This window comes from Drosophila suzukii, chromosome 3, assembly GCF_043229965.1.
Source record: "Drosophila suzukii chromosome 3, CBGP_Dsuzu_IsoJpt1.0, whole genome shotgun sequence".
In the NCBI taxonomy this organism is placed as follows: Eukaryota; Metazoa; Arthropoda; class Insecta; order Diptera; family Drosophilidae; genus Drosophila; species Drosophila suzukii.
In genome coordinates, this window is record NC_092082.1 from 72,798,867 (window position 1) to 72,824,908 (window position 26,042).

Here is a 26,042-nt window from a genome sequence, read left to right on the forward strand (position 1 = left end):
ACACTTACATGGCTCTTACGTTCGCTGACACTTACGTTTTCTGCACTTACGTTTGCTGTTGCTCGATATATCGATGACAAAATATCACGATATAAATATTTATTTTTATTCAAAAATATCGATTTATCATTTACTTCGCGCAGTAAACAGAAATTTTATCGTGTAGGGAAAAGTACTTTAAATGGTAAAAGACGCATAAAACCAGCCCACCAAAAGTGTCTGGATAACCGGAGTATCCGCGCGCCCCCTCCAACTGTAAGTAGGTGGCTAAAAGGCGGGGGAATAGCAGCTTTCTGGGCAGCCAGCAAGTACACACACTCGCACGACGTAGACAAAATACTAACCCCGACCCCTTCCACGCCCCCGCCCCCTTCGATTCCACGAACCTTTTTCCACAGAGCACAGGCGACCCAAATTACGACGAACGTTTTCTAATTACGCATTCCAAGCATGGACGAGGCGAACATACAGGACAAGGAGCGGTTCGCTAGCCGCGAGAACCACTGCGAGATCGAGCGACGTCGCCGCAACAAGATGACGGCCTACATCACCGAGCTCTCGGACATGGTGCCCACCTGCAGTGCCCTGGCCCGAAAGCCGGACAAGCTGACCATCCTCCGCATGGCTGTGGCCCACATGAAGGCTCTGCGCGGCACTGGGAACACCAGCAGCGACGGCACCTACAAACCGTCTTTCCTCACCGACCAGGAGCTGAAACACCTCATCCTGGAGGCTGCCGATGGCTTCCTGTTCGTGGTCTCCTGCGATTCGGGCAGGGTCATCTATGTCTCCGACTCTGTGACTCCCGTGCTCAACTACACCCAAAGCGATTGGTACGGCACCAGCCTGTACGAGCACATTCATCCCGATGATCGCGAGAAAATCCGCGAGCAGCTGTCCACGCAGGAGTCGCAGAATGCCGGCCGCATCCTGGATCTCAAGTCGGGCACGGTGAAGAAGGAGGGCCACCAGTCCAGCATGCGGCTGAGCATGGGAGCCCGTCGTGGATTCATTTGCCGCATGCGGGTGGGAAATGTAAACCCCGAGTCCATGGTCTCTGGTCATTTGAATCGCCTCAAGCAGCGGAACTCACTGGGACCCTCGCGGGATGGCACCAACTACGCTGTGGTCCACTGCACGGGCTACATCAAGAACTGGCCTCCCACCGACATGTTCCCCAACATGCATATGGAACGCGACGTGGACGACATGAGCTCGCACTGCTGCCTGGTGGCAATCGGACGACTTCAGGTCACCTCCACGGCGGCCAACGACATGAGTGGCTCGAATAATCAGAGCGAGTTTATCACACGTCATGCCATGGACGGCAAGTTCACGTTTGTGGATCAGCGGGTATTGAACATATTGGGTTACACGCCCACTGAGCTGTTGGGCAAGATCTGCTACGATTTCTTTCATCCCGAGGACCAGAGCCACATGAAGGAGAGTTTCGATCAGGTCCTCAAGCAGAAAGGACAGATGTTCTCGCTCTTGTACAGAGCTAGGGCCAAGAACTCCGAGTACGTCTGGCTGCGCACACAGGCCTATGCCTTTCTGAATCCCTACACCGACGAGGTGGAGTACATTGTTTGCACCAACAGTTCTGGAAAGACCATGCATGGTGCTCCCTTGGATGCCGCGGCTGCTCATACGCCCGAGCAAGTGCAACAACAACAGCAGCAGGAGCAACATGTTTATGTGCAGGCTGCTCCGGGAGTGGACTACGCCCGCCGGGAGCTGACCCCAGTGGGCAGTGCTACCAACGATGGCATGTATCAGACGCACATGCTGGCCATGCAGGCTCCGACGCCCCAACAGCAGCAGCAGCAACAACAACAGCAGCAACAGCGTCCGGGATCAGCGCAAACCACACCTGTGGGCTATACCTATGACACCACACACTCGCCGTACAGCGCTGGAGGACCCTCGCCGCTGGCCAAGATACCCAAATCGGGCACCTCGCCCACACCGGTGGCACCCAACTCATGGGCTGCACTGCGTCCACAGCAACAACAGCAGCAGCAGCCCGTGACCGAGGGCTACCAGTACCAGCAGACAAGTCCGGCCAGGTCACCGAGTGGTCCAACATACACCCAACTGAGTGCCGGAAACGGCAATCGCCAACAACCGCAGCCAGGAGCATATCAGGCGGGTCCGCCACCACCACCGCCCAATGCACCGGGAATGTGGGATTGGCAGCAGGCTGGAGGACACCCACATCCGCCACATCCAACGGCGCATCCGCACCATCCACACGCTCATCCCGGAGGCCCGGCCGGAGCAGGACAGCCGCAGGGTCAGGAGTTCTCGGATATGCTGCAGATGCTGGACCACAGTGCGCCGACCACGTTTGAGGATCTGAACATCAACATGTTCAGCACGCCGTTTGAGTAATCCCGATCACCTCTCGATTCCCGTTTCCAGTCCCCCCTTACCCTGTGTCTCTCTCTTAACCACTTCTCAAGTGCAATCCATCTTACATTATTGAAATAGTTCAGCCAAACGCATGCAAATTGTAATCTCGTAAATAGCATTTTAAGTACATAGCGGTAGTCACGTACACGACTCTGATATCTATATTTTTGTGTGCTACGTCTTATTCACTTCCTCCTCCCGCCTCCATTTAACCCGCTCATTGGCCGTGCAAAAGTATTTACAATTAAAGTCTTACGTTTGTTCAAAACGAAAGGGAATATACATATACATCGCTGTATAGCCTATGAATTCTAAACTTTCTCATCGATTCTATAGGATTAAGTTCATGTGTGACACGCCTTGTGCAGAGTATTCTTTTGTATTTCTCATCAAGCATTTCAAAGTTCATGCAACGTATACATATATAAATATACAATTCGTAGACTAATATACAACAAATTTATAGTTGTAAGCAACACAAGTGCACCACTTACACCTTTTCCCGCGAACAACCCATAACATTGACCCAATTTCCCCATATTATTTGCTCATTTTTCGCCAATGCAATCAAAAGTTATGAGCAAACAATATTCATACTATATATACACAAATGCTTCATGTGCAGCTTTTCTTTTTGTTCTTAATGCAATTTATGCAGCGACAACGAAAACTTTCAAGCTCAATACAGTGGCGCTCAAAATTATATCGCACACACAAAACAAGATCATTTGATTACGACAAGTTCAAACATTAAATTAGTTAATTAAGCTCACGTCAAGAAACAAATTTTAAACAATCTTTTAGTCGCTAAGCCCCAACTTCTGTAATTAAGCCACCACAACGATGATAATGCTTAGAACTTTGGGTATTGAGAACAAATATTTCGGTTTTTAATGAAAATAAACTTAATGTACTACAACTATGGAAGTTTGGGGCTCTGTGGGGCTTAACTTTCGGCCGATTTCACCTCACTGTCGCTGCTGCCGCCGCTCTGCTGGAGAGCTGTCCTGGGCCTCTTCGCTGGACTGTCGACGATGGAGCCATCAGAGGAGGTCCTGCGCTTGCTGCCGCCCTCTGTTTCCTGTTCCTCATTATCGCTGGGATCACTCTTTTCCGCTTTGACTTTATCTTCCCGCTTCTTGCGGACATTCAGCCAGGCCATCATCGTTTTGTTCATCGGTGGTTTTTCGGGTTTGGCGGCCAACTCGATGGGCTTGTTGCACTCTTCGCTTTTGTTACGCGAATTATTCACCACCTTGGCCACTCTATGCCACTTGAGCTCGGTGGCCGGACGCAATGTGGCCAAGGCCTCAGCATCGCTTACTCGCTTAAAGTCCAGCCAATCCTAGAAGATAGGAACATGCTTAAATTTAATATTGGATTACACATGGGATCTTGGACTCACATTCATCTGCTGCTCGGTTTCGAGGATCGCGGGCATGCGGTAGTGCATCCAGGACATGATTTTGCTGGACTGGAAGGTGATGATGCTGTAGCTGTACATTTTGTCGCCGCTCTCGTCCTCCCAGACGTCAAAAAGGCCGGCCATCCGCAACAGCTTCACATCCTGGGGCGACCAGGTGCTCTTGTCGTAGATCAGGGCGTCGCCCGCCTGAGGTACAAATACCAGGTAAGCCTCTCGCTCTGAAGGCTTCTTTGCCGGACCAGCCGTCTGCCACTCGTAGAATCCCTCGCAGATAACCACACAGCGCTGGCCACGTTTGAAGGGACCTCGATAGAGCTTGGAGTCCATCAGGTGCTCCAGCCGACAATTGTTGGTGGTGAGACCGTGTCGCCGGTAGTCGCCCTTGTGCCAGAAGGGAATCATGCCCCACATCATGGGCATAACCACGCGGGAGCATCTCTGATCCTCGGAATCCGAGAAGTGAGCTGCGGACACTATCACGGGTGTAATGTCGGTAGGCGCTATGTTATAGGAGGCCTGATAGCGTCTTCCCAGGTTGAATTCCGCCCGCCACTCTGGAGTCTCCAGGTCAGACCCTTCCTCATCCTTAACTTTATCATCGTCCTCTTTGGATTCCGGCTCCTTTTTGATGGTTTTCTTGGGATACTTACAGGCACACAAGACCTCATCCGGATCTAGGGTTCTAAAAAGGCGGTTAGTATTGTTTTAAATAGTATGACTAATCTACATACAGGCAAGTGCGGCCACACATTGGTATAATAAACAAATAGTTAATTTTCAAAACAAAAGTGTAAACAAATAAATATTTTTTGGTTTTTAAATCATTACCAGGGATGGACAAACAGGTGTCTGCTGGGACTATCGATAAGTTAAATACCGTCGGCATATCTGGTATTTTCTTGGTATACACCAAAATGTTTGGAGCGTTAGCCGAGACACCCTCCTCCATTCGGGTGGGACCGTACTATTAGTACTAAAATACCCAAGTCTATGTGTACTAAATATACCAGAGTATTAAGAGTTAATCCGCCTCTGGTCACACCAAGTCCCATCGCAAAAAAACAAAACAGCACTATATTTTCCTGCCAGTTCTAAGGTAATCAAAGCAAAATGGGCGAACGCTACAACATCCACAGCCAGCTGGAGCATCTGCAGAGCAAGTACATCGGCACAGGACACGCGGATACCACCAAGTTCGAGTGGCTGACCAACCAACACCGCGACTCTTTGGCCAGCTACATGGGACACTACGATATTCTCAACTACTTTGCCATTGCGGAAAACGAATCGAAGGCCCGAGTGCGCTTTAATCTCATGGAGAGGATGCTACAGCCGTGCGGACCACCGCCAGAAAAGCAAGAAGACTAAGCAATCAATTTAAAAACATTAAAGAAATTTATAAACAAGAAAAAGGCATTTACCAGGGGTGGAATTTTCGATAACTTGCCAAACATCGATATTAATAAAAACATCAGGAGACATCGAGAAGTATCGTTTGTTTAGCACCACTAAGAAAAAGCTTTTCACTCGATATAATAACTTATTTTCGTTTCAATTGTTAATTTTCGAGTGCTAGTTGCTTTAAAGTATCCGTAAAATAGCCAATGCTGCACCAAAGCAAAGTACGTTGCCGTGTTTTCCCCACAAACCAACCCAACCCAAAATAACCCACAAAAACCCGCACGAAAACGCTGTTCGAGAAAACGGTAAAACTGCAATACAGCAGCAGCCACAACAACAATAACACGTCGGGAGCATCTTGTGCGAAAATTCGCGGCGAACAAAAGAGAGATCCCAGGCGCAATTGGCAATTGCGTAGAACACACATATATGTGTCTGTGCCCGTAGACACACGGCACACCAGTGCAAGTGACTGTGTGTATTGGTCAAGATGAGTGCACGAAAATTGCGCGCCGATGAATGATGTGCCTAAAAACAAAAAACAAGAGCAAAAGGCCAGCAGGGCGACGCATTAGCTTATAAATAGTGCCGAACCAAAGCAGGCCTACTGTTATTTCCCAGCTGCCCAATCAGCCTGTCTGCCTCTGCCCAAAGTTCTTGCGAAAGCTCTTTTTTCGCTAGTAGACCCAGACCGTGCCTATTGGCATGGCCGCAACTGTGGCCTGGCACTGCGGCGTTGCCAGACGTGCGCGAGAAAAAGCGTAATTCACCAACTGAGTGCTCATGGCATGATTAACGAAAAGTCTGCATATATCCCCCGTGTGTGTGGCTGCAAATGTTTATAAACAATAGCTGTAATAACAATAAGCAACAATAATCAGTATTTGCGAGCTGGCCCCAGTGAATACGGCAACACTCGCGCATATCTGCGCTTTGCTTTTTGGGGAGCACAGGGCAGGCGAAGGCGACGAGGCATCGAGAGCGGGGTGAGGAGGCAGCAATGGGGGCATAAAAAGCCCACGACATCGTTGAGTTGAAAATTTTCGCGAAACCGAAAAAGTTAAAAATAAATGTTTACTGTGCAGCGGCAACGCGGCTGCGGGGAAAATCGCAATTAACCCCTCGGCGCCCCCGAACACCCTAGTGTTAAATGTAATTTTTCGATGGCTCGCGCTCGATTGTATTGAATAATTCGTTGCCTCATTGTATGGGGAGGGGGTGAGGCCGTGGCGGTGGCGGTGGCGGGGTGAAAGGGAGCCCCTCTTTTTCGTGTGCCTCTCTCCCCACCGCCTTTCGCAAGGCAAACGGAACGGCGCAAAGAAAGAACCGTAATCGTGGGCAATAGAAACGAAGAGAAGCGAAGGGAAAACAAAAGAAATGCCATGTCCTTCTCCTTTCCCCCAAATTGTTTGTCCTGGAATTCGCGATTAGTTTTCCAGTTCCCCATTCCAGTTATTAAGTTTAAATCCTGGAAGGTGATTTCTGGACCTTTATTCTAAAAATCCTACGACTCCTTTGTTCCAGCTCCTCCGAATCTAAAACCAACTCCTGGAATCCTCCGAATCCGAAGCCTGCACGAAACCCACATAGAACCCGCACATAGCTCGAACTAGGAAGCAAGTGAATCATCTGCGGGAGCCGCTCTCCTGATCGCTTGGAAGTGGAAGCGAAGCCTACTGCCGCTGCTGAATAATGAGTCGACATGAAGGTGGGTAACAAAAGCAACGCCAACCTGGATAACCCCTAATTCCAACGCCCTATAATCCCAATCAGGTGTCAGCTGCGATTCATGTCTCAAGAGCAACTTCAACGGACGGCGCTACAAGTGTTTGATCTGCTATGACTACGACCTTTGCGCCGATTGCTACGAGGATGGCGTCACCTCCACGCGCCACCTGGTCGAGCATCCCATGCAGTGTATCCTCACCCGCTCCGACATCGAGCTGTACTTCGGCGGAGAGATGCTAACCTCGGACCAGCCGCAGAGCTTCACCTGTCCCTACTGCAAGAAGATGGGCTTCAGCGACGCCACCCTGCTGGAGCACGTCTCCGCCGAGCACACGGAGACCAGTCTGGAGGTGGTCTGTCCGGTCTGTGCCGGTCTGCCTGGCGGCGAGCCGAATCTAGTCACAGATGACTTTGCCGGTCACCTCACCCTGGAGCATCGCCAGGGGCCGCGCGAGCTGATTTCCTTTCTGATATCCTTTTTCAAACAAAAACAATACATATTATTTGGGTATAGTGCCCAGCTGCATCTCTAGGAGCAAGGTCTCAGGGTATTTTTTTTAAAGAACTACTGTAATATACTAAATTACATTTTACAAACTGTAAGAGAAAGATTAAATAGTTTAGGATCCGATGACACCGACATTGTGTTCTGACTCAGAAAAAAATTATGAGTTGCCATTTAAAAATTAAAATTTCATATTTTTCAAATTCGGCAATTAAATCAACTTGACCTATTTGGCCACCATATAACACATCTGAGACAGAGCCTGAGCTTGATTATTTTTTTTTTTATTTTGAGTTGAGACTGACAGGGTAGAGAAAAATAATTAAGAAAAATTATGATCTGCTTACACACAATTGTAGAGAAATTTGAAATTGGACAAAGCAACTATTTTGCCTTATGCTTCGAATAACAAGCAGGTAGAAGCGGTTTGATTCAGTTTGGGTTGGTTTAATAATATGACTAGAATTTTGTAGAACTCTCTGTTTATTTTTTAAGACTAGGTTTTATTGCGCTAATAAACAACCTCAGATTTTATTGGCTTGTCTGCAACGAGCCATTTAAGTATCCATATTTAATTTTACGCTAGCTACACAGCAAAACCTTGAACAATCTGCGATGCAGCTGAAGGCATTAAATTTGTAAAATATTTCAACTAATTATAAGATAACTTTTGTAAACGCAAACCCATGGTTGCCTTAACCTATAGACAATACGACGAGCCCTCGGCCATCCGTCATGGCGGTGGAGTACGTCGAATCCCAGGACGCACCCTCGGCGGACCGCGGACACGTCGCTCCAACATGCACTTCAGCTCGTCGAGCGGACTGTCGGCCTTGTCGCCCTCGGGACGGGAATCGGTGGATCCCATTGCGGAACTGCTGTCGCAGCTTTCAGGAGTGCGGAGGGGCGGGCCTCCCACATCGCAGCTGCAGCAGCTACAGATGCAGATGCAGTTGGATCGCCAGCAGGTGACGGTAAGGGAGGGTCCTCCGCCCCATATATCCATTATATTTGTGTGTATAAGGAAACTGCGACTTTCGTTCGTTTTGCTTTTGCGCTTGCATTATTTTAGGCATCGCGCCAAATCGATCGGCTGCCAAGGCGTGCGCATCCCATAGTCTCAACATCGAACTCGAATGCCGCCATGGCCGAGGTGATCAGCGGAGGAGCAGGCGGCAGTGGCGCAGTTGGAAGCGGCAGTGGCGGAGGCAGTGGGGGCACGGCACCGCCCAACCTGCGCACCACCGAGTGGCCGGTGACAGCCAGCTTCTCGACATCGGCCAGCAATCATTCGCAGACTCAGTCGAGTCTGGCCGCCAACAGCCTCAATGCCAGAGAAGTAGTTCATCCCGCTGGCCAGCATACCCTGTGACCAAATGTCCACTAATCCCCCATGTCTTGTTCTGCAGGCGATCGGAACGAGCAGCAGTGCAGCCAGCAATGCCCTGGGCATCAGTGTGGGCGTCGGCGGAACGGCCAACGGCAACGGCGGAGCAGGTTCATCCGGAGTGGGAGCTGGAGCTGGAGGAGCCGGCCAGGCGGGTGGTCAGGGTGCAGCGGCAGCTGGCGAGTCACTATTGCTTGCCCAGTTCATGCAGCCCACCCTCAGCGAGGCCGAGTGGGCGATGGTGGAGAGCATGCGAGCAGATCGGTGAGTGTTCCCCATCTGGCAGAATTGCTCGCGATGTTCCTCTGAAATGTGTTTGTTTTTATAAGATTTAATACTAAGTATTTGAAAACATTTTGTAAATCTACCACGTCTTTGGAGGGTTTCCAGAAACCACACTATGACTTGTCCCTGTCTCTCAACTAATTTGAATTCTTCTCCGTTTAGCTCCATGTTTGTGCAGTCGCTGATGCTATCGATGCTCTGCAACGAGGCGCTGGACTTGAATGCCTCCGAGGAGAGCCTGGCCAAGAGTGATAATGTAAATAAGGGGCAACAGCAGCAGCAGGAGGACGCCGAGGCCGAGGCGCAGGCGGAGACGCTGCTGAACAACAATGCCGATGCGGAACAGCAGCAGCAACAGCCACAGCCGGTGATGGTGCGACAGGTGAATCAAATGCAACAAACCTCGCCGGAGGATTTTGTGTGCGATGAGTATCGCTATAAAAACAAAAAGGCCAACACAACACAAACGAGCGGCACAGGAAGCGGTGGAGGAGGAGGAGTAGGTGGCGTAGGCGGAGGTTTGGGGGGAGCAGGAGCCACTGCAGCCCCAGGTGGGGGTGCTGGTGGAGCTGGCAGTAAGCCAACAGCTGACAGAGGCATCGAGAGGCGGGGCGGTCGTCCACCTCCCGCGGAGATGGCCACGGGCTCGCAGCAGCCACAGCAGCAGCAGCAGTCCACGGCCAATCCGGCGGCGTCCCAGCAGAAATACAAACAGAGCGCTAATGCAGCGGCGGCGGCGGCAAACACAAATCAAATTCCCGACACTAGGTAGTGCCTCTTATGAAGATCACCACGAATTGCATCAACAAGAAGAGTAACAACAACCACACCCAATGTAGCTGCAGCAGCCACAAAAATCTATCACCACCACAAAACACCGCAACAGCAAAGGAATCAGCAACAGAATCCGAAGCAACAGCAGATGGAACTACAACCAACACAGCCGTTAAATTAACAACCGGAGTGGGGGATAGCTGCTGCTCTGGAGGAATCCGATTCGTCTTAAGCAGTTGCTGACGCGTCCGCCGCAGCAATTTCGTCAAAAGGAAAACTATATTATGTATCGTTTATTAAATATATTAAAATTTATATAATTATAAAAAGATGAGAAGATGTGCAGCAAGAAAAATTATTGTAATCTTTGAATTAATTATAATTTAAAGAAACCACAAATCGTTGTCGACTGTGCTTTGGCTTTATTCGATACAAAATTCTCAGCGTAAGGATACGGAAGCTTAAGTTTTAAAATTATTCAATTCATTAAAGCAATTTTTCGGGATATGTGTTTAAAATTAATATTCGAATGAAAGACTTCGATTGCGTATTTCCTACTAAAATTGCTTCAATTTCTCTATAAACTACATGCTGCTCCTGAGATTTTTAGTTTGCTAGCTTATACATATAAACCTAAAATACTAAAGAGCTGTAATACTAATCCATTAAACCGCCTCACAATTCAAATTTTGCGACATCCACGGATGGCAGACTGTCCAGATCATACGCACTTTGGACTCCTCTTGGCCTAAGGCAGAATAATTGCTCCACAGCTTTCTTGATCTGCTGCTCCGAGCAATACGGATTGACCATGACAATGGAGTGGGCCAGCATCTTGGCCAGTTTCTTGAACAGAAATCTATTGGCGATAAGACCCTCTTCTAAGGGACTCATCAAATATCGCACAATCCACGGTCGAATACGAAGCACGCAGCTGGCCAGCAGTACTTCGTCCACCAAATCGATTGATGGACTGGATATTTGAGTGGCGAACTCATCCTCGCTATCCTCGCCAAAAAACAGGCGGAACTTGTACCTGAGGCGATCCTCACAACGCCAGTCCGCCTCCAGCAAGCGAACCAAACAGGCATTGAGTCGCCTCCTCTGAGCGTAGAGTTCGCATGGCCAACGACTCTGGCGAAGATCCACTTCGCTGTGATGTACGATTGCCGATGTTACGGTTGGGGATGTGGGCGGGTCTTCAATCTTTTCCGGCAGCTCGGCGTTCTCAATCTCCTCCAGTATGGCGGAGATTTGCGGATCGTCGGTTACAGCAGTGGGCTCGATGCCAAAGATGTCATTTAAATCGGTGGGCTCATCGCCGAACAACATAGCCAGCTCCTGGGCCACTGCATCTTCGGTTTCGGAGAAGGGTGATTCATGGTTAGCCTGTGGCTTGTGCTCAGGAGTTTGGTTCTTTCTTCGGCAACGTGGACAAAGCGTCTCCGTCTGAACTTCCGCCTCTTCGAGACTGGCCTGAAACATATCGATTTTCCGCCGTAGCTCATAGCTACCATCATAAGCCACTTCTGCAGGAGAAACATGACCATTCTGGGTCTCTACGGCAATTGTTTGTGTAGCCTTATCCACCAAGAGGTACCCTGTTTTAATGGGTACCACCTCGTCTTCAGCTAAAAGCTGCATTTGATCGAAGAGAGTGTTGGCCAGGCGGCACTCCTGGGTGTTCCTCCGCACCGCAGCAATCTGTGGGTATAAATATATGTTAAACAAGTCCAACATAGCTCACAGATCCATTTACCGTCTTGACCATGGCTCTTTGATAGATCTGAGCAGCCATGCATGCCTTTTTCGCCTTGTCCTCCAGTTGCTCCAAGCTCGCAGGAATGCAGGCCCAAGCCGTGGGCTTGTGGCGATTCCGGGATTGGTTGGCCCAGGCGCAGACGTTCTCCTGCAGCTGACGTTCCAAATAGCGCACATACTGCTGGCGAACCTACACGGTATCGTAAATAAATAAAACAGATTAGTCGAAATCCTCCCCTAACATAAACTTTTCTGCCAATGGCATACCACTTCTGTGAGGACCACAAAATCATTATTTCCTTCGTGTAGCATGCTTATCTTGTCGTCTAGGATTTATTGTCTTCACTTCAATTGACTATGTTCATTTTGGCGCTGATTTTAAACGGCTAAGCCGGGTTTTAGGTCAAATTGCAATTTAAACAATTTGCCAACGTTGCCACCTGGTACAGAACAGATGCTGCAGGAAAAAGTGTGACCAGAATGGTGCACTGCCTAAACTAACCAAGATCCGTTTTCTCGTCCTCATGTTAAACTGAAAGTAGGTTTTCAACTTTAAATTTTATTCGTCTTTTAGGTTTATTCTATCTACCTATCATTTTTAACTTCTAATCCGAAGTACAAAATTAAAAAAAACTAAACTCGTTTAATGACTTGTCGACAAATTCAGTAAAAGAATCTTATTTAAAGGTCAGTTCCACCCTATACAAAATAACGCAGTTCATAGTAGTTGATTTTTGCAGAGCCAACGGAATCATATTTTCCGTGTTGTTTATTACAAATCGTTATTTTGAACAACAACAAAATTAAGCGTGAGGAGAAACTAGTATAATATGAATAATTATGTTTTAGGGCTAAACTTCTAAAGCCGCTGCCAATATTTGGCTTAATTTTGAATATGAATCGATCTTCGTTACACTTCGATTCACTGCTTCATTCCCAGCTAGTCCAGAAACATGTTGTCATCGTCAAAGGTGAAGACGTTGTTGCGTGCTGGCTGGGCGGGATTAGCGGCATCGGCTCTTGCTTGGCTACTGTCCGCCGTGGTCTGGCTGCTGGTGTTATTGGCCGGCAATGGATTGTCCGTTCCTGTGGCGGTGCTGGCCGAGCTCCTGGCGGAATTGGTGCCATCAGCCCCCATCTCTGGGCCAAATCCATCGAGCATTACGAACTCATCGTCGGCCTCGCTGCCATCGTCCGCAAGTGACTTTCGGCAAATGGGACAGGTGCTGTGCAGACTGAGCCATGGCACGATGCAGTTCTCATGGTACAGGTGCGAGCAGGGCAGCTTTCGTACCGTCTCGTCTATCTTGAAGTCATCCCAGCAGATGGAGCACTGAATCTTGCGATCCACTTCCTCGGCACTGATCTGCACATTTGGTATCTCGTTAATACGCTGTTCCGACAACGGCGGCGGTCCTGAGGTCTCCATCTGGTTGAGCATTTGGGTGACAATGGTGTCCAATCCCTCGCGGCCCCACGCGTAATCTCCGGGGTTGCCCATGAAGAACATGTGGGAGTTGCCGCCACCACCGACTCCTCCTCCACCTGGTCCGGTTACTATTTCTGCCGTGGCGCCGGCCAGTGGCAGGCTCTGCAGAAAATCAAAGAGCACATTGTCCAGTCTGTCCAGATTGGCCGGACGCACACGTCCGCCGGCGGTGAGGCCACCACCAGAGCCACTGCCCGAGGGTCCTCCGAAGCCGCCCAGGTGCAGCACATTGCTGTGTCTCCTGTTCGGCTCGATGGTGATCTCCAAATTGGGCACATTCCGCATGTTCAGCAGCGAAACAATATCGTTGCGCAGCGATTCCACGTTCACCTGAGATCCGCCCGAGGAGCTGCCCCTGCTCAGTGTGTCATGGGAGCCGGAGGAGCCACTACCACTGCCACTGCTTCCGGATCTAGCGCCGCTGGAGGCCCCAGCAGCCGGAGTAGCCATCTCCGGTGCATTCGCCGGCAGCTCCTCCACGAAACCATTGGCGCACAACGGGCAGGTGAAGTCCGAGTTGGGAATGTTGATCTCCACGTTGCACATGTGGCAGAAGAAGCGCTTGGACTCCGCGGACCGGTCCTCCACCACCATTGCCTCAGCCATCCTGCGGCAGCCCCTTTATTTCCTGGCAACGGCTCGGCTGGCGATTGTGCAAGATTGTCGCCTTCTCGGTGTTGTTGTTCGCCGGCGGCTCTAGACGTTGCTTTGCACAGAGGAGGACGTGGTACGCACACCTGTCTCCACGCCGGTCATTGGGTTCGTACAAAACTATTGAGAATTTAAGTCAGAGAACTTAATTTTTCTATAAATAAGGCCCTTTTAAAGTGGCCTTTGGCGGAGAAGACGCGAAATCCCACCGATGGACATGAAATGACTGTTATCGATGGTGCTGCCAGCTATAGACCGGTAAAGTAGCTAAATGTAGCTATGTCTTAGCAATGAATTATCTGATAAGTAATCTTTCGATATTTATATTGCACAGATTATAATTACTTTATACCTAAAAACTACTTAATTCAAGAGGTATTACTTAATACAACAATGTTGACTTGAAATAGTGGCTAAGGTTAGCTTCAAAATAGCCAATTGGATTTCACATCTCTTCAGTAGGCGTTGCCAGATTTCTCCGAGTCGGCCAGTCAAATTTAGCCAATTTCACACTTACAGTCCGGCAACGCGGGGCAGAAACAAAAAGTCATCTTCCCAGGCGGCGTTTAGCATTTTGCAAAATTTCCATTTTCCTGCTGATTAAATTGCGCTGAGCGAGCAGCAACGCCACCATGTCGATTCTAGCCTACAATGGAGGATGCGTAGTGGCCATGCGTGGCAAGGACTGCGTGGCTATTGCCACGGATCACCGTTTCGGTATCCAGGCTCAGACGATCTCCACGGACTTCAAGAAGGTGTTCCACATTGGCCCCCGCATGTTCCTCGGGCTCACCGGTCTGCAGACAGACATCCTGACTGTCCGCGATCGCCTGATGTTCCGCAAGAACCTGTACGAGACGCGCGAGAACCGCGAGATGTGCCCCAAGCCCTTCTCCGCCATGATGTCCAGCTTCCTGTACGAGCACCGCTTCGGCCCGTACTTCATTGAGCCTGTGGTGGCCGGTCTGGACCCCAAGACCATGGAGCCCTTCATCTGCAACATGGATCTGATCGGCTGCCCTAACGCACCCGACGACTTCGTGGTGGCCGGCACCTGTGCGGAGCAGCTGTACGGCATGTGCGAGACCCTGTGGAAACCCGATCTGGAGCCGGACCAGCTGTTCGAGGTCATCGCCCAGTCCATTGTGAACGCCTTCGATCGCGACGCCATGAGCGGTTGGGGCGCCACCGTCTACATTATCGAGAAGGACAAGATCACGGAGCGCACGCTGAAGACCCGTATGGACTAGATGATTTTAGGAGTTCCCTTGGTGATTTTGTATACAACATTAACCGAAATACACATACAAATAAAATTTGTTTAGGTACAAAATTGGCGTGTTTCTTTTGTCTGAAAAAACTATTCAAAAACATTCATTGTAAGTCTTTGTTTACTTTTAATATAGGTATATCGAAAATTGAAGGGCAAAATTAGCTCAAAATGTACACAATCTCTGCATTTAATGATAGCTTATTGCTCATCCGTCCACTCGATGGACTTCTTGGCCAACAGCATGGCAGCCTCCTCGGTTTTTGCACCACCGATAAACCCGTTGTGGTGCACAAAGACGAGATCTTTGATACCCGCCTTCTGACTCAGTTCATCGTCTCTTAATCCTCGCCAAGGGGTGGGCAGGAACTTTCGGCCCAAAAAGCTGCTGGGCGTCACTGGGACTCCGGCCACACGCCAGCTGTTACCGTCGTTGAAGACGATCAGCTTCGGCACTCCCTCCACTTTGTACTCCTTCTCCAGATCAGCCAGGTGAGCCTTCCAGGGGCAGAATGTCTTCAGCACGAGAATTTCTCCGGTAGGATAAACGCTTTTAGCCTTGTCCAAAGCCTCTCGCACGTGATCCCTGGCAGCAATCCAAGAGCAAGCCACCTCCACAACGTTTTGCACAAACTCCTGGCCAGCAGTTTCCATTGCCAGTCGGAATCGCTCTTCAATGTCGACGCCAGTTTCCTGCCAAGAGGGATTCAGCTTGCCAATGCGGGCGGATAGATGGCTGGAAATTTTGTAGATGGGCTCGCCGCCCTCAAACATGGGAACTCCATTGTCGATGGCGTCCAGTTCGCTAATGAAGTTCCTGTAGATCTGGACGAAGGCCAGTTGCAGGTTTTCCGGCGAGAGTTGGATACCCTTTTCCCGCTGCAGAATGCTCTGGATGACACGCTCGCCGTAGTGGCTGTAAACCAGACCAGCGCTGCTTAGCCTGAAGAGGATTACCATTAGTTTAGATGGGTTCTTTGAACTTACACTAAAAAAACTCACCTGATAACGTTGAAATCCTCACTTACTTCCGGGCGAATGGACTTGAAAGTTTCCTTGAAGGTTTGCTGATGGTGATCGTACCATTTCTTGGCAGGATCATAAACGCCACCCACATCCACGATGATGTCGCATTTTTCCTGCAAGGCCTTGTCGTCCCGGCTTCGGAAAATCTCAGCATTTTTAAACTCCTCCAGTTGTTTGAGCATGAAACATGCGACTACCTCATCGCAGTGAAATGTACCGCTGTGAGTGCCGATCCACAGTGGGGAGCGTTTTGGTGGGGTGCCGCCAGTCATTATAGATAGTGTTCCTGTATCAAATAGTGCAGTTAAGTTTAGGTATTTCAAATAAATGAAGATTTCACCAAAAACTTACGAAAACGCGGTAACAGTCGGAACATTAGTGATGGACCTTAGATAGATTTACTTCCGATAGCTCAGGGCTGGAATGGCTTTTGGTATGGTAGCTCGATCGTTTCAAACACAAAAAAATGTAGTGTGGCAACACCAGTAACGGTTTTTTAAATTGGCCACAATTTAAAACCATTGAATTAATTAATCGTAGTCCGTAGGTCGACTTTTGTTTAATTTCCCTTTTCAAATTTATAAGAATCTTTTTAAATCTGTACCAAGCACTGCCAGCTCATTAAAAATTCTCTTCTTACCACTCGTTTGCATGGGCACTCGTGTTGATTCTTTATATTAGCATTAATTTGCTAATTTGTTAGACAACAACTTATACGGACCACATCGATTTTTGGGCTGTTTATTAGTAAATTATTGGGTGAAAATTTCAGTTAGTGTTTGCCTCTCAAGACCCACGCATGGATACATTGGATACACCGATCTAGGAACCAAGGATTTTCAAATATGGCTGAAGCCCGTTTGCGCCGAAACATAAGTCGGCAAGTACCCGCCATGTAAGAGTGATGAGTAAACAAGATCATTTAAAAGTGCTCGACAATCGGAATGATTAAAAACCCATTATTGACCCACTGCGTGATTTTGCTGCTTATATAACCGGCTGATGCCCTAAGTTATTTAAATTTCACATTTCCGTTAATTGTGAGCTGGAACTAACGAACAATAATTAAAACCTAAATAGTAGTATGTGTGTGCGTAAAAAAAACATAAATCACTACCGACTACAATGATCACGTGTGTGAGCGCACAAAAATCGTTTACATTAAACTGTTGCACAGGCATTTTCCCTGTTTTCAGCATCCCACGACCTTCGAAAAGATGCTAAAGTGCGGAAATTGTGTGGAAAAGGAAGCAGCGTGTTGGAAAAAACTGGTTTCTAAACATTTCTCCAATCGAAATTAGAAACGCAGTGCAAATCAAAGTGCATTTTACTCCGAGACAAACGTCACCTATACCCCATATAGGGGTTTTCGGGGGTATTACGGTAGTACAAATCGATGCAGACACGCTTATCACAATGAGGACTCGTCTCGACCCCAGATTCTTTCAATTAAGCTTATCATTCCGCAATTAGAAGTTCATTGCCACTGAGCGAAAAATGAGCTTGTTTTCACAATTACCTTAGTAATTATATTTTCACGCCCGTGAACAAATATGCAAATTCCACATGCAAACTTAAACACCTTCAGTGCCCAATACTAGAAACTGGAGCTGGAGGGGGTATATCACGTTACTTGGTACTTACATTTGTCTATCCCGAAGAATACTCAAAGTTCCAGAGTTTTACGAGTTTATTTCTCACGCACATAAAGGTTCGGAATGTAAATTCTAATAACTAAGAATATTTATGAAATATATTAGAGGGTTAAAGCTCTTAGAGGGTATGTTTTGGTCGGTCTCTTGAAATCTCGTTACGTATACGCCCATTTATCTTATATTAGCGCCGTTTTTTCTAATAAATTACTTAATACCACAAATATGTGAGTAATGCCTGGACGCGTCAAAATAACTTAAATGGCAATTATCTGGATCACTCAAAAATAGATAGTTAAGTTGGGAGGTGACGATTTTGTACCTTTTTGTATATATTAAATAAATACCTATTTGACATGGAAAATTGTACCATATAATTGTAAATCACTTGAGCTTTATGGTTTCCTGATTTGCACCGCCACATTTCCAGACATTGTAAAGATTTATTTTACTTGCGCTTAAGTGAAATTAAGTAGCTTTACTGTATTTATAGAGGCGACATCAAAGACGCTTGGCGTTCTATTCATGTGTGTCGAGTTTATGCAACTGTCATTTAACTAATGCGAGAATTTACCTTTTCCTACTTCTGTTTGCATCTCATATGTACAATGCACATACTATAGAATACGTTTTTATAGGTATAATCTCGCTTGAACCCGAACCGGAATGCTGGAGGTGAGACCAAGTTGTTCTGGCAACAGAAACAAAGATGTAGCAGAAATATAACGATTGTTTTAATGAATGCCAGATCGATTCTAAGCTGATTTAGTGGGAAGATTTAATAGTACCGATGAGGTGGATACAATACAAAAAACGGGTTTGCCAGCGGCTCAATTGTTCGCCCGCTCAATGAATATCTTTTTAGGGGTTTTTGCTTTATTTTCCGCCGCCGAATTGGTTACCGAATTTCCTACATTCCAATTGGCACAAATGCCGAGCGAGCTTTCGTTGTGTTTGATTTCTGAGCTCCGATTTGTAAGCCGAGCTTAATGGAAAGCTTCGTTGTAACGGGACAGAAACTGGCGCTCGGCTGGGGTTTGCATTTCAGTTGGTTTTGACCGCGCGACGCGCTTGGTTTTGGCACCAGGTCCTCCAGCTTGACAAATCGGTTGCGGCAAATAAAACAGAAAAACACTAAAGATTTTATATATTTTACACCTTGCAACTTGCACGCTACAAGTTTATTACGGGAAAAAAAAGTTTGCTTTGTGAAAAACCCGTTTCGAAATTCGGCAATTTCATTCGGGAGTTCAACACACCGATTAAACCTTTGTAAATCCCTTGATAAATGGCCCGTATGCGTATAATATATGTGACATCGATTAAGTGCAGTGTTTCAACTTCGGCAGCGAGTTATTTCCGTCGCACGCAATCTTAACCCACATCGGTATAACCCTTATTTAGCCAGAAGTTTGCGGCTTCGGTTGCGGCTGCAGTTTCTTGGCCATTAACCGCTGACATATTGGCATTAACGAGAGGTTTTTTGAAAGGGCTTATTGTGCAACACCTGGCCAGGCATGATATTTGTTTTCGGATAAGAAAATACAAATAAGATGCAAATAAGATGCAAGAACTCCGAAAATGATGTATCAGTTTTATGGCATAGGAAATAAAGCTACACAGTTAAAAAAGAACATGTTTGCAATATGAAAAAAAGTTTAACAAATAAACTTTACGTTTATATACACAGTGAAAATTTTTCGACCTTTTAGGTGTCGAAACATTTTAAAAAGTAAAATAAATCATTTTAGATAGCATGAGTAAAAAAATGTGCATAAAACATTTTACTCTTTAAAACGTTTCAGCCCTGTTCTTGCACCTAATACTTTTGCTAGTTTTCTCTGTGTAGTATTTTATTTTTTTAAATTCTAATTAATAAACTAAATTTATAATGATTTTGTCTTTTAATACTTCGACTTATTATTGGATTACAAAGTATAACATTATTAATATTTTTTCCAATGCATTCAAATAAACAAGATTTTTGGAGAAAGAAAGAGAAAATACTTGTTAAATTTTTTGGCACCAGACAGTTGGGGTGCGCCACTTTAAACGGTGGGTCGTTCGCTGTGACGTCTTTCGGCTCATCTTGAAAATATAGTTTTAACCGGTTTCGTTGGGTCCCGTGACCAAAAGGCGATTAATTACGAATCCCATAGACATCGTACCACTCAACCTCATCTCTAACCCTATGCATCTTCGATGAACTGGTTTCCATACTCAAGGCTTTTCATTTTCTTTCGGCTGCTTCGATATTTTGGGTGACTTTGCCCATATGCATAAATTGCAGGCAAATCCATAAATATTAATTACCAATAGATTTCTCCCATCATCACGTGAATGATACATCCATTTTTTGACTGTGACAAATGAGATTATAATACTAAGTGATATCAGAGTGACTATTGTATTTCCAATTTGACCCTTGCATAAAGCTAATATCCCCTACGTTAGGGCATAAATAGAAATTATTTTCGGATCGTGTACATATAAACACGTAACAATCAATTGTGTCAAAAACTTCAGCACTCCCAAGCGCATAATAAACAAGCCGAAAGAAAGCAGGCAAAACAAGAAGACCAATAAGTGTTCAATTATAAGATTTTTATTGTGTGTCTGTGATTTTGAAAGGCTTTGCCACTTAGCACTCACCGCCGAACCCAACGATAAATAACGATAATGATCAATAACTATAGCCAAATGATTCCCAACTAAGTAAAAAGAGCCACAGTTTAATCGGAATTTATATAAAAGCACAAACACAAGGCGAAAATAAACAGGCACTTGAGCAAACAGAGAGGTGCATTAAGTATACGCATCAAGTATACGCCGCGATGTCCAATGGCAAGGCTGCCACAGCTGCCGCGACAGCTGAGAAAAATGGGTAAATTCGCACACTATATGTGTAGTATATATTACCATGCAATTTCCACTTAGACAATAACCCATAGTTAATTGTTGGCTAAAAACTAATCGAATGCAAAAAACCCACTTTCCGTTGCAGCTCGCTGAACGATCGGCCATTGTTTATACAAAACAGCAACGGCGGACGTATTGCCACCAGCGATGTGGAAGTCAGCAACTTCCGACGCGCCCTCCCACAGTTTTTAGCTGTTAGTATTAAGAACATATTGCTATTCGGTAAATAACACACATCTTCCAGCTACCCATGTTCCCAGGGGAATGAAATTAACGAAACTGAGCCTAACTTATTTTATATCCTCGTAAAAAGGCACACATTAGTTGAGCCCATTAATTATAATTGAAGTCAGTGATTTAACAAAACCGCCGGTAATTATGGGAGCATTAAAAAAGTATATCTATTGCCTTGATCATTCATCACTTTAGGTGAGAAACTCATCAACAATTCAAGTTTTGAAAATTGAATAACATCAATGAAGAATACCTAACTCTATAATGATGAGAACAATACTAAATTCATAATTCTTTCGACCTTTTTTAAGAGGATTCGTACTTTTAAATCGAGCTTCTAATTAAAGTATTTCTCGTATAATACTACATGTGTCATTTGATTTCATTCCCCTAAATCTGTATCAGTTCTGACTCGGTTCTGTAGTTCTTGATTGCAATAATGAAACCACTACTGTTCGCATTCTTTAGGATATGGCATGACCCTGGGTTTCCCCACAATCGTAATACCCGCCATTCAGGGAGGTGAGGGACGCAGCGAGACCAGCGGCGACATAGTCCTTAACAAGGACGAGATCTCTTGGTTCAGTAAGTTATAAAATACAATATTATGCAGTTCAGGGATTTATCATATCTTTTATCTAAACTACACTTGATTTAAGGTTCCATTAACCTGATATGTGTGCCTTTGGGATGCCTCTTCTCCGGCCTTCTCACCCAACCACTGGGAAAACGACGAGCTATGCAGGTGGGTGTCTCCCAAATGGTTTTTAAATCTTTTTTGTTTTGGTATTAAAAAAAACACACAACGTGTGTAAACAAATTGAGCAATTGTAACCCTAGCTATAGGTGTAATTTTTTTTTTGGCACACACCTGAAAAGACACAAATTGCACCCTTCCCACTTAGCCGCAATCATCTGCGGCTCATCAGACGCTCCTCCGATTACCGATCGCTCGGAACACTGACACACTGAGCTGGAATCGAGCTGCGTGACTTTGTGGGGCTTATGCAATTATGTTTATCCGCTGGTGCCGATCCGTCCAAACCCACTACCCACTACCCATCCACCTAAATCACCTTCCCTTCGTATTCGCAGTTTGTCAACCTGCCGATTCTGGCCGCCTGGCTGATGTTTCACTTTGCGACCCGCACGGAGCACCTGTATGCGGCTTTATGCTTGGCTGGACTCGGTGGCGGATTAATGGAGGCGCCGGTAAGTGAATCCCAACCACACTGATTAATATCTCTGAAATACACCCAAGTTTATACCTCTCTCACGTGGGAATAGGGGGCTTAGATCTACACCCCCCCTCAAACTCTTTGTTTATCTATTAATTTGCATTTTTCCCGAGAAATGGGGATCACTATATCCCCAACTTTGCGAATTTTGTAGCCAAGCTGTTGAAACCGCAAATCTATTCAGCTGGGTACTAATTTCAAGAAAAACTATAAAATATATCTATAAAATTGCATTTAACATTTACTTTGTCGAGTTGCAATTTGAACATTTACATATTAAAGTTACAGCCAGCACGGAATTTGATTTTCAATGGGGTTTAAATTGAAAGGAACTAAGATGTTTTTACTTTATTGTGTGCGAATATTTAAAGTTTTTGGATATGTTTCGATTGGCTGTACGAGGCCTGCTTCTGTAATTTCCGGGACCCGATATCCTGTAGAGCGGCACTCTCGGCACGATCTTTGTGTTAAAGAGACACGTTAAGAAGCGCTTTTCCCCAGACTTGAGCATTCCGCAGCCCATGTACGTGTTTTTCTCATAAATTAAATTGGCAAAAACTCTCAAGTGATCTGCTGGGGATACGTCGGGAAAGCTTCGGACATCGGCGGGCTTCATTATCTTGTAGTATTCGAACCACATCTTGAGGAAGCTGATAATGTTGAAGCCCTTACTAGTTTTGCGCACCTCCACGAAATCCGAGGACTCGCCCACGTTCTTGTGACGAAACGTATTCACGCAGGGTGAAAAGGAGTGCTCAGTGCACTGGTTCGTAACCCGCATCGCAAGTACGGATAGGTCCTCGTCCCATCTTATTTGGGGCAGTTTCGCAGCCCTCGGTAAATTCCCGAGACCCCGCTCCACTCTTCTCCGAAATTCGTTTACGATTTTCTCAACATCCTGTCGGTACTCAGTCAGCCTTATTCCTTCGTGGTCCTTACCACATTTGTCAGCCCACTGAAAGATACATTTTCTATTATTTCGATAATTTAGATTCTTAATAACGTTACTCACAAAACGAACATCGCAAGTAAGATGTTTTAAGTTGCCGGGGCAAAGGTTTCCATTGCAGTAATCGAGTGACTTAAAAGAAACAGAGTTTGGTAGAACATACTTATTTTCTATTCTACGTAGTTGACTACCTTACGTGGCGTATGATATTTCTTTTTTGGGACATACTTTGGCCATCGAGTTCGGTATACAACTTGGCATTCAAATCCGACAAGGAACAGGAAAACCCACAATAGCTGCATCTTTCACAATGCTCTTAGTCATATTGATTCTATTTACTTTTACAAATAGTTTGTTGTGGATAATGGCAATTTGTATGCTTAAAGAGCTTTTATATCGGTTTCGATTTTCATGGGAAAAGTTGCATACCTTTTTTATTACCTGGTACAGCAAATATGTGTAAATTACCTGAAAAAAAACTTATACGAGTATATTTAAAAAATTGATAGATTCGCATAGAAGGTCATCAGATATCTTGTGCGATTGCAAATTAAAGTTCAGTATGTTTATGTCAATTCTTGAGTATTTCCATGATTGCATCCACTCATTGACCCACATATTTCTTCTGACAATGGGTTGTGTGTTGTGCTGACCTTGGCAAACTCCTTATGAGCTTGGCTTCGCCACTTGCCACTTGAGATTGCCACTAGCTGCTGGTATTTAACTTTTAACACTCTAACTCCTTTTTTTATTTTTTAAGAAAAGATGTAAAGAATTAAAATTAGTAACACGTTGTAATAAAACAAGTTGTATATCTTGTTTAGAAAATGATAAAGTAATGTGCAAGTAAAACAGGAGAGGGAAGATTTTATAAGCAAATCTAAAATGTATAGATTTTTAAAAAAATATATTTTTCTATAAAATTTTCAATTTTGGAGTGTTAAACTTCATAAAACTGATGTTAGAAGTGAGATACATACATATGAAGGTCTCACATCATGCTTGTTGCAACTAATGTGTTAACTAGACAAAAAACGGTCGTAGAGGGTTAAAGTCACTCCACTAACGACTCACCTTGCTGATCTTAACCACTCATTGCAGGTGCTCACCTATGTGGCCGAAATTACCGAGCCAAAATACCGTGGAATTCTGTCCGCTTTGGGAACTACGTGTGTCATCACAGGCGTGTTCATCCAATTCATCCTGGGATCCCTGATGGACTGGCGCAGTGTGGCGGCGGTGAGCTCGGCCTTTCCGGTGATCACCATCTTAATGCTGTGCTTTGTGCCTGAGAGTCCAGTTTGGTTGATCCGGGAGCAGCGTTTCCGGGAGGCGGTGAAGTCACTGCAATGGCTACGTGGCTGGGTTCCGGAGCACATGATCGAGGCGGAGTTCAATCAGCTCTATGATGAGCTGATCACCCAAAAGGCCATCGAACTGTCTGCGGATGGAATTCCTCTGCAGGGTCAACGCCGGACTTTGGGTCAACGACTGCGGATGTGGCGGAAACGAAGCTTCCTGGTGCCCTTCCTGTTGGTTTCCTTCAGCTTTTTCACGGGCCACTTTTCCGGAAAGACCCCACTGCAAACGTACGCGGTGCAGATTTTCCACACCCTCAAGGCACCGATGAACAAATACCATGCGACTATTCTTCTTGGAGTGGCTGAGATGCTGGCCACCATTTTGGGCGTCGTCCTCATCCATTTCACCGGAAAGAGACCCTTGGTCCTAGTTTCAACAGTGGGAACTGGTTTGTGCTTCTTTGGCACAGCCACATACGCCCATTTCTTGAGTGAAGTACCAGGATTTACGGTCAACAATGTGGTGGTTAATGCCTCATCTATTATGCCCAAGGAAGGAATCCTTTCGCAGGACAATATCTCAAGGATCTTTGAGACAGAACAGCAGGCCATTAGGCAGGAAACGGAGCGCTTTACTACCCTGCTGCCAGACATGGAAACAACTACGATGTTTGAACCGGAAGCTTTTAATCGCAGTAAGCGAGAGGTGGATGAAATGATGACCACCGATGCGCCAATAGACACCACCATGTGGCCGGAGCCATCGAGCAGTGCGGAGCCAGTATCCACTTCATCCTTGGCACCGCCTTCGACTTCGGCCAAGCCCCCCATCGTGGAGGATCTCCTGCTGGTGGTGCCAAAACAGGAGAAAAACTACCTGGTCTGGGTGCCACTCATTCTCCTGCTCCTCTCCGCCTTCTTTTCTCACCTAGGCATCCGTATGTTACCCTGGATCCTGATTGGCGAAGTGTTTCCAGCTGAGATACGTAATACCGCCTCGGGATTTGCCGGTGGTGTAGGATATATATTTGGATTCCTGGCCAATAAGCTTTTCCTGGTGATGCTGAGTGCTCTGACTCTGCCCGGAACCTTTGCCTTCTATGCGAGTGTGGCCTTCGTTGGAACCATTGTCCTGTACTTTACGCTTCCGGAGACAGAGGGCCGCACACTGGGAGTAAGTAAACACAAAATTAAACACCCAAATCGTGCCTTACCCTCCTCTTTTTGTTTATATTCACTCTCAGGAAATCGAAGCCCACTTCTCCAAAAAATCCGACATGAATTTGTTTCACAAGCAGCCCAGCAACAAATTGCCCGTCAAGGATGAGGCCCAGTACCCTGGGCCTGCCATCAATGTCCAGGGTAGCTTCCATGTACCCATCACATCGCAGCAGCAGGCGAAGATTATCCATTTGCAGCAGAGCGACTTTGCGCCTCGGCCTTCAAACGGACGGACAGCCGGAGTTGGGATGTCCAATCCGGCCTTCGAGGAGAGCAACACCACACATTTGTGAGGGGCAGTCTGTGGCCAATGTCGACCGTGTCATTACCTAAACATCCTTTCCAAGTGCTTAACATTCCAGTGATATTTCTGAGAAATAAACTTAACTATTTAGATGTATGTACATGAT

The 26,042-nt window shown here is 46.3% G+C and overlaps 10 protein-coding genes across 19 annotated transcripts; 5 read left to right on the forward strand and 5 right to left on the reverse strand.

Moving 5' to 3' along the window:
- Window positions 1-97: 97 nt before the first annotated feature.
- tgo (Aryl hydrocarbon receptor nuclear translocator homolog tgo) lies at window positions 98-3,334 on the forward strand. 2 transcript variants are annotated; one of them, XM_036817105.3, is made up of 2 exons: window positions 98-255; window positions 399-3,334. In XM_036817105.3, the coding sequence occupies exon 2, from the start codon at window positions 451-453 to the stop codon at window positions 2,392-2,394; it is 1,944 nt and encodes a 647-aa protein (XP_036673000.2). In that variant the 5' UTR covers window positions 98-255; window positions 399-450; the 3' UTR covers window positions 2,395-3,334. The 2 variants fall into 2 exon arrangements, with proteins under 2 accessions (XP_036673000.2, XP_065723212.1); XM_065867140.2 differs by having other exon boundaries at window positions 119-255; window positions 406-3,334.
- On the reverse strand, window positions 3,276-4,707 carry LOC108011559 (abasic site processing protein HMCES). The gene is made up of 3 exons (XM_017076727.4): window positions 4,573-4,707; window positions 3,821-4,523; window positions 3,276-3,760 (listed from the first exon to the last, which is right to left on the reverse strand). Exons 1-3 carry the CDS (start codon window positions 4,590-4,592, stop codon window positions 3,362-3,364), a joined length of 1,122 nt encoding a protein of 373 aa, XP_016932216.4. The 5' UTR covers window positions 4,593-4,707; the 3' UTR covers window positions 3,276-3,361.
- A 157-nt stretch (window positions 4,708-4,864) lies between these two features.
- On the forward strand, window positions 4,865-5,253 carry Sf3b5 (splicing factor 3b subunit 5). Its single transcript, XM_017076725.4, has one exon. It carries the CDS (start codon window positions 4,952-4,954, stop codon window positions 5,207-5,209), a length of 258 nt encoding a protein of 85 aa, XP_016932214.1. The 5' UTR covers window positions 4,865-4,951; the 3' UTR covers window positions 5,210-5,253.
- A 64-nt stretch (window positions 5,254-5,317) lies between these two features.
- Kcmf1 (Potassium channel modulatory factor 1) lies at window positions 5,318-10,320 on the forward strand. 3 transcript variants are annotated; one of them, XM_070996647.1, is made up of 7 exons: window positions 5,318-5,463; window positions 6,767-6,950; window positions 7,016-7,440; window positions 8,189-8,449; window positions 8,548-8,814; window positions 8,885-9,126; window positions 9,310-10,320. In XM_070996647.1, the coding sequence occupies exons 2-7, from the start codon at window positions 6,935-6,937 to the stop codon at window positions 9,917-9,919; spliced, it is 1,821 nt and encodes a 606-aa protein (XP_070852748.1). In that variant the 5' UTR covers window positions 5,318-5,463; window positions 6,767-6,934; the 3' UTR covers window positions 9,920-10,320. The 3 variants fall into 3 exon arrangements, with proteins under 3 accessions (XP_070852748.1, XP_036672964.3, XP_065723213.2); XM_036817069.3 differs by lacking the exon at window positions 5,318-5,463 and adding an exon at window positions 6,059-6,228; XM_065867141.2 differs by lacking the exon at window positions 5,318-5,463 and adding an exon at window positions 6,376-6,394.
- Window positions 7,748-12,140, reverse strand: LOC108011550 (uncharacterized). 2 transcript variants are annotated; one of them, XR_010654557.2, is made up of 4 exons: window positions 11,950-12,140; window positions 11,681-11,872; window positions 9,231-11,625; window positions 7,748-9,167 (listed from the first exon to the last, which is right to left on the reverse strand). XR_010654557.2 is itself a non-coding variant. In XM_017076716.4 (3 exons), the coding sequence occupies exons 1-3, from the start codon at window positions 11,992-11,994 to the stop codon at window positions 10,597-10,599; spliced, it is 1,266 nt and encodes a 421-aa protein (XP_016932205.4). In that variant the 5' UTR covers window positions 11,995-12,140; the 3' UTR covers window positions 7,748-10,596. The 2 variants fall into 2 exon arrangements, 1 of the variants encoding a protein (XP_016932205.4); XM_017076716.4 differs by having other exon boundaries at window positions 7,748-11,625.
- Window positions 12,141-12,409: 269 nt separating this feature from the next.
- Window positions 12,410-14,026, reverse strand: Iru (E3 ubiquitin-protein ligase Iruka). Its single transcript, XM_017076717.4, has one exon. The coding sequence runs from the start codon at window positions 13,775-13,777 to the stop codon at window positions 12,623-12,625; it is 1,155 nt and encodes a 384-aa protein (XP_016932206.3). The 5' UTR covers window positions 13,778-14,026; the 3' UTR covers window positions 12,410-12,622.
- Window positions 14,027-14,332: 306 nt separating this feature from the next.
- Prosbeta3 (proteasome subunit beta type-3) lies at window positions 14,333-15,155 on the forward strand. Its single transcript, XM_017076719.4, has one exon. It carries the CDS (start codon window positions 14,455-14,457, stop codon window positions 15,070-15,072), a length of 618 nt encoding a protein of 205 aa, XP_016932208.1. The 5' UTR covers window positions 14,333-14,454; the 3' UTR covers window positions 15,073-15,155.
- Window positions 15,156-15,199: 44 nt separating this feature from the next.
- LOC108011552 (MYG1 protein C27H6.8) lies at window positions 15,200-16,573 on the reverse strand. The gene is made up of 3 exons (XM_017076718.4): window positions 16,470-16,573; window positions 16,095-16,404; window positions 15,200-16,035 (listed from the first exon to the last, which is right to left on the reverse strand). Exons 1-3 carry the CDS (start codon window positions 16,492-16,494, stop codon window positions 15,294-15,296), a joined length of 1,077 nt encoding a protein of 358 aa, XP_016932207.4. The 5' UTR covers window positions 16,495-16,573; the 3' UTR covers window positions 15,200-15,293.
- Window positions 16,574-16,897: 324 nt separating this feature from the next.
- Window positions 16,898-26,041, forward strand: LOC108017072 (facilitated trehalose transporter Tret1). Of its 6 annotated transcripts, none has more exons than XM_065867175.2 (8): window positions 18,822-19,157; window positions 20,402-20,654; window positions 20,775-20,911; window positions 21,392-21,508; window positions 21,583-21,668; window positions 22,019-22,135; window positions 24,212-25,585; window positions 25,656-26,041. In XM_065867175.2, the coding sequence occupies exons 2-8, from the start codon at window positions 20,605-20,607 to the stop codon at window positions 25,923-25,925; spliced, it is 2,151 nt and encodes a 716-aa protein (XP_065723247.2). In that variant the 5' UTR covers window positions 18,822-19,157; window positions 20,402-20,604; the 3' UTR covers window positions 25,926-26,041. The 6 variants fall into 6 exon arrangements, with proteins under 6 accessions (XP_065723249.2, XP_065723250.2, XP_065723247.2 ...); XM_036817085.3 differs by having other exon boundaries at window positions 20,416-20,654; XM_065867176.2 differs by having other exon boundaries at window positions 20,467-20,654.
- LOC108017073 (antigen 5 like allergen Cul n 1) lies at window positions 22,483-23,844 on the reverse strand. The gene is made up of 3 exons (XM_017084030.4): window positions 23,302-23,844; window positions 23,174-23,242; window positions 22,483-23,116 (listed from the first exon to the last, which is right to left on the reverse strand). The coding sequence occupies exons 1-3, from the start codon at window positions 23,410-23,412 to the stop codon at window positions 22,505-22,507; spliced, it is 792 nt and encodes a 263-aa protein (XP_016939519.4). The 5' UTR covers window positions 23,413-23,844; the 3' UTR covers window positions 22,483-22,504.
- Window position 26,042: the final 1 nt, after the last annotated feature.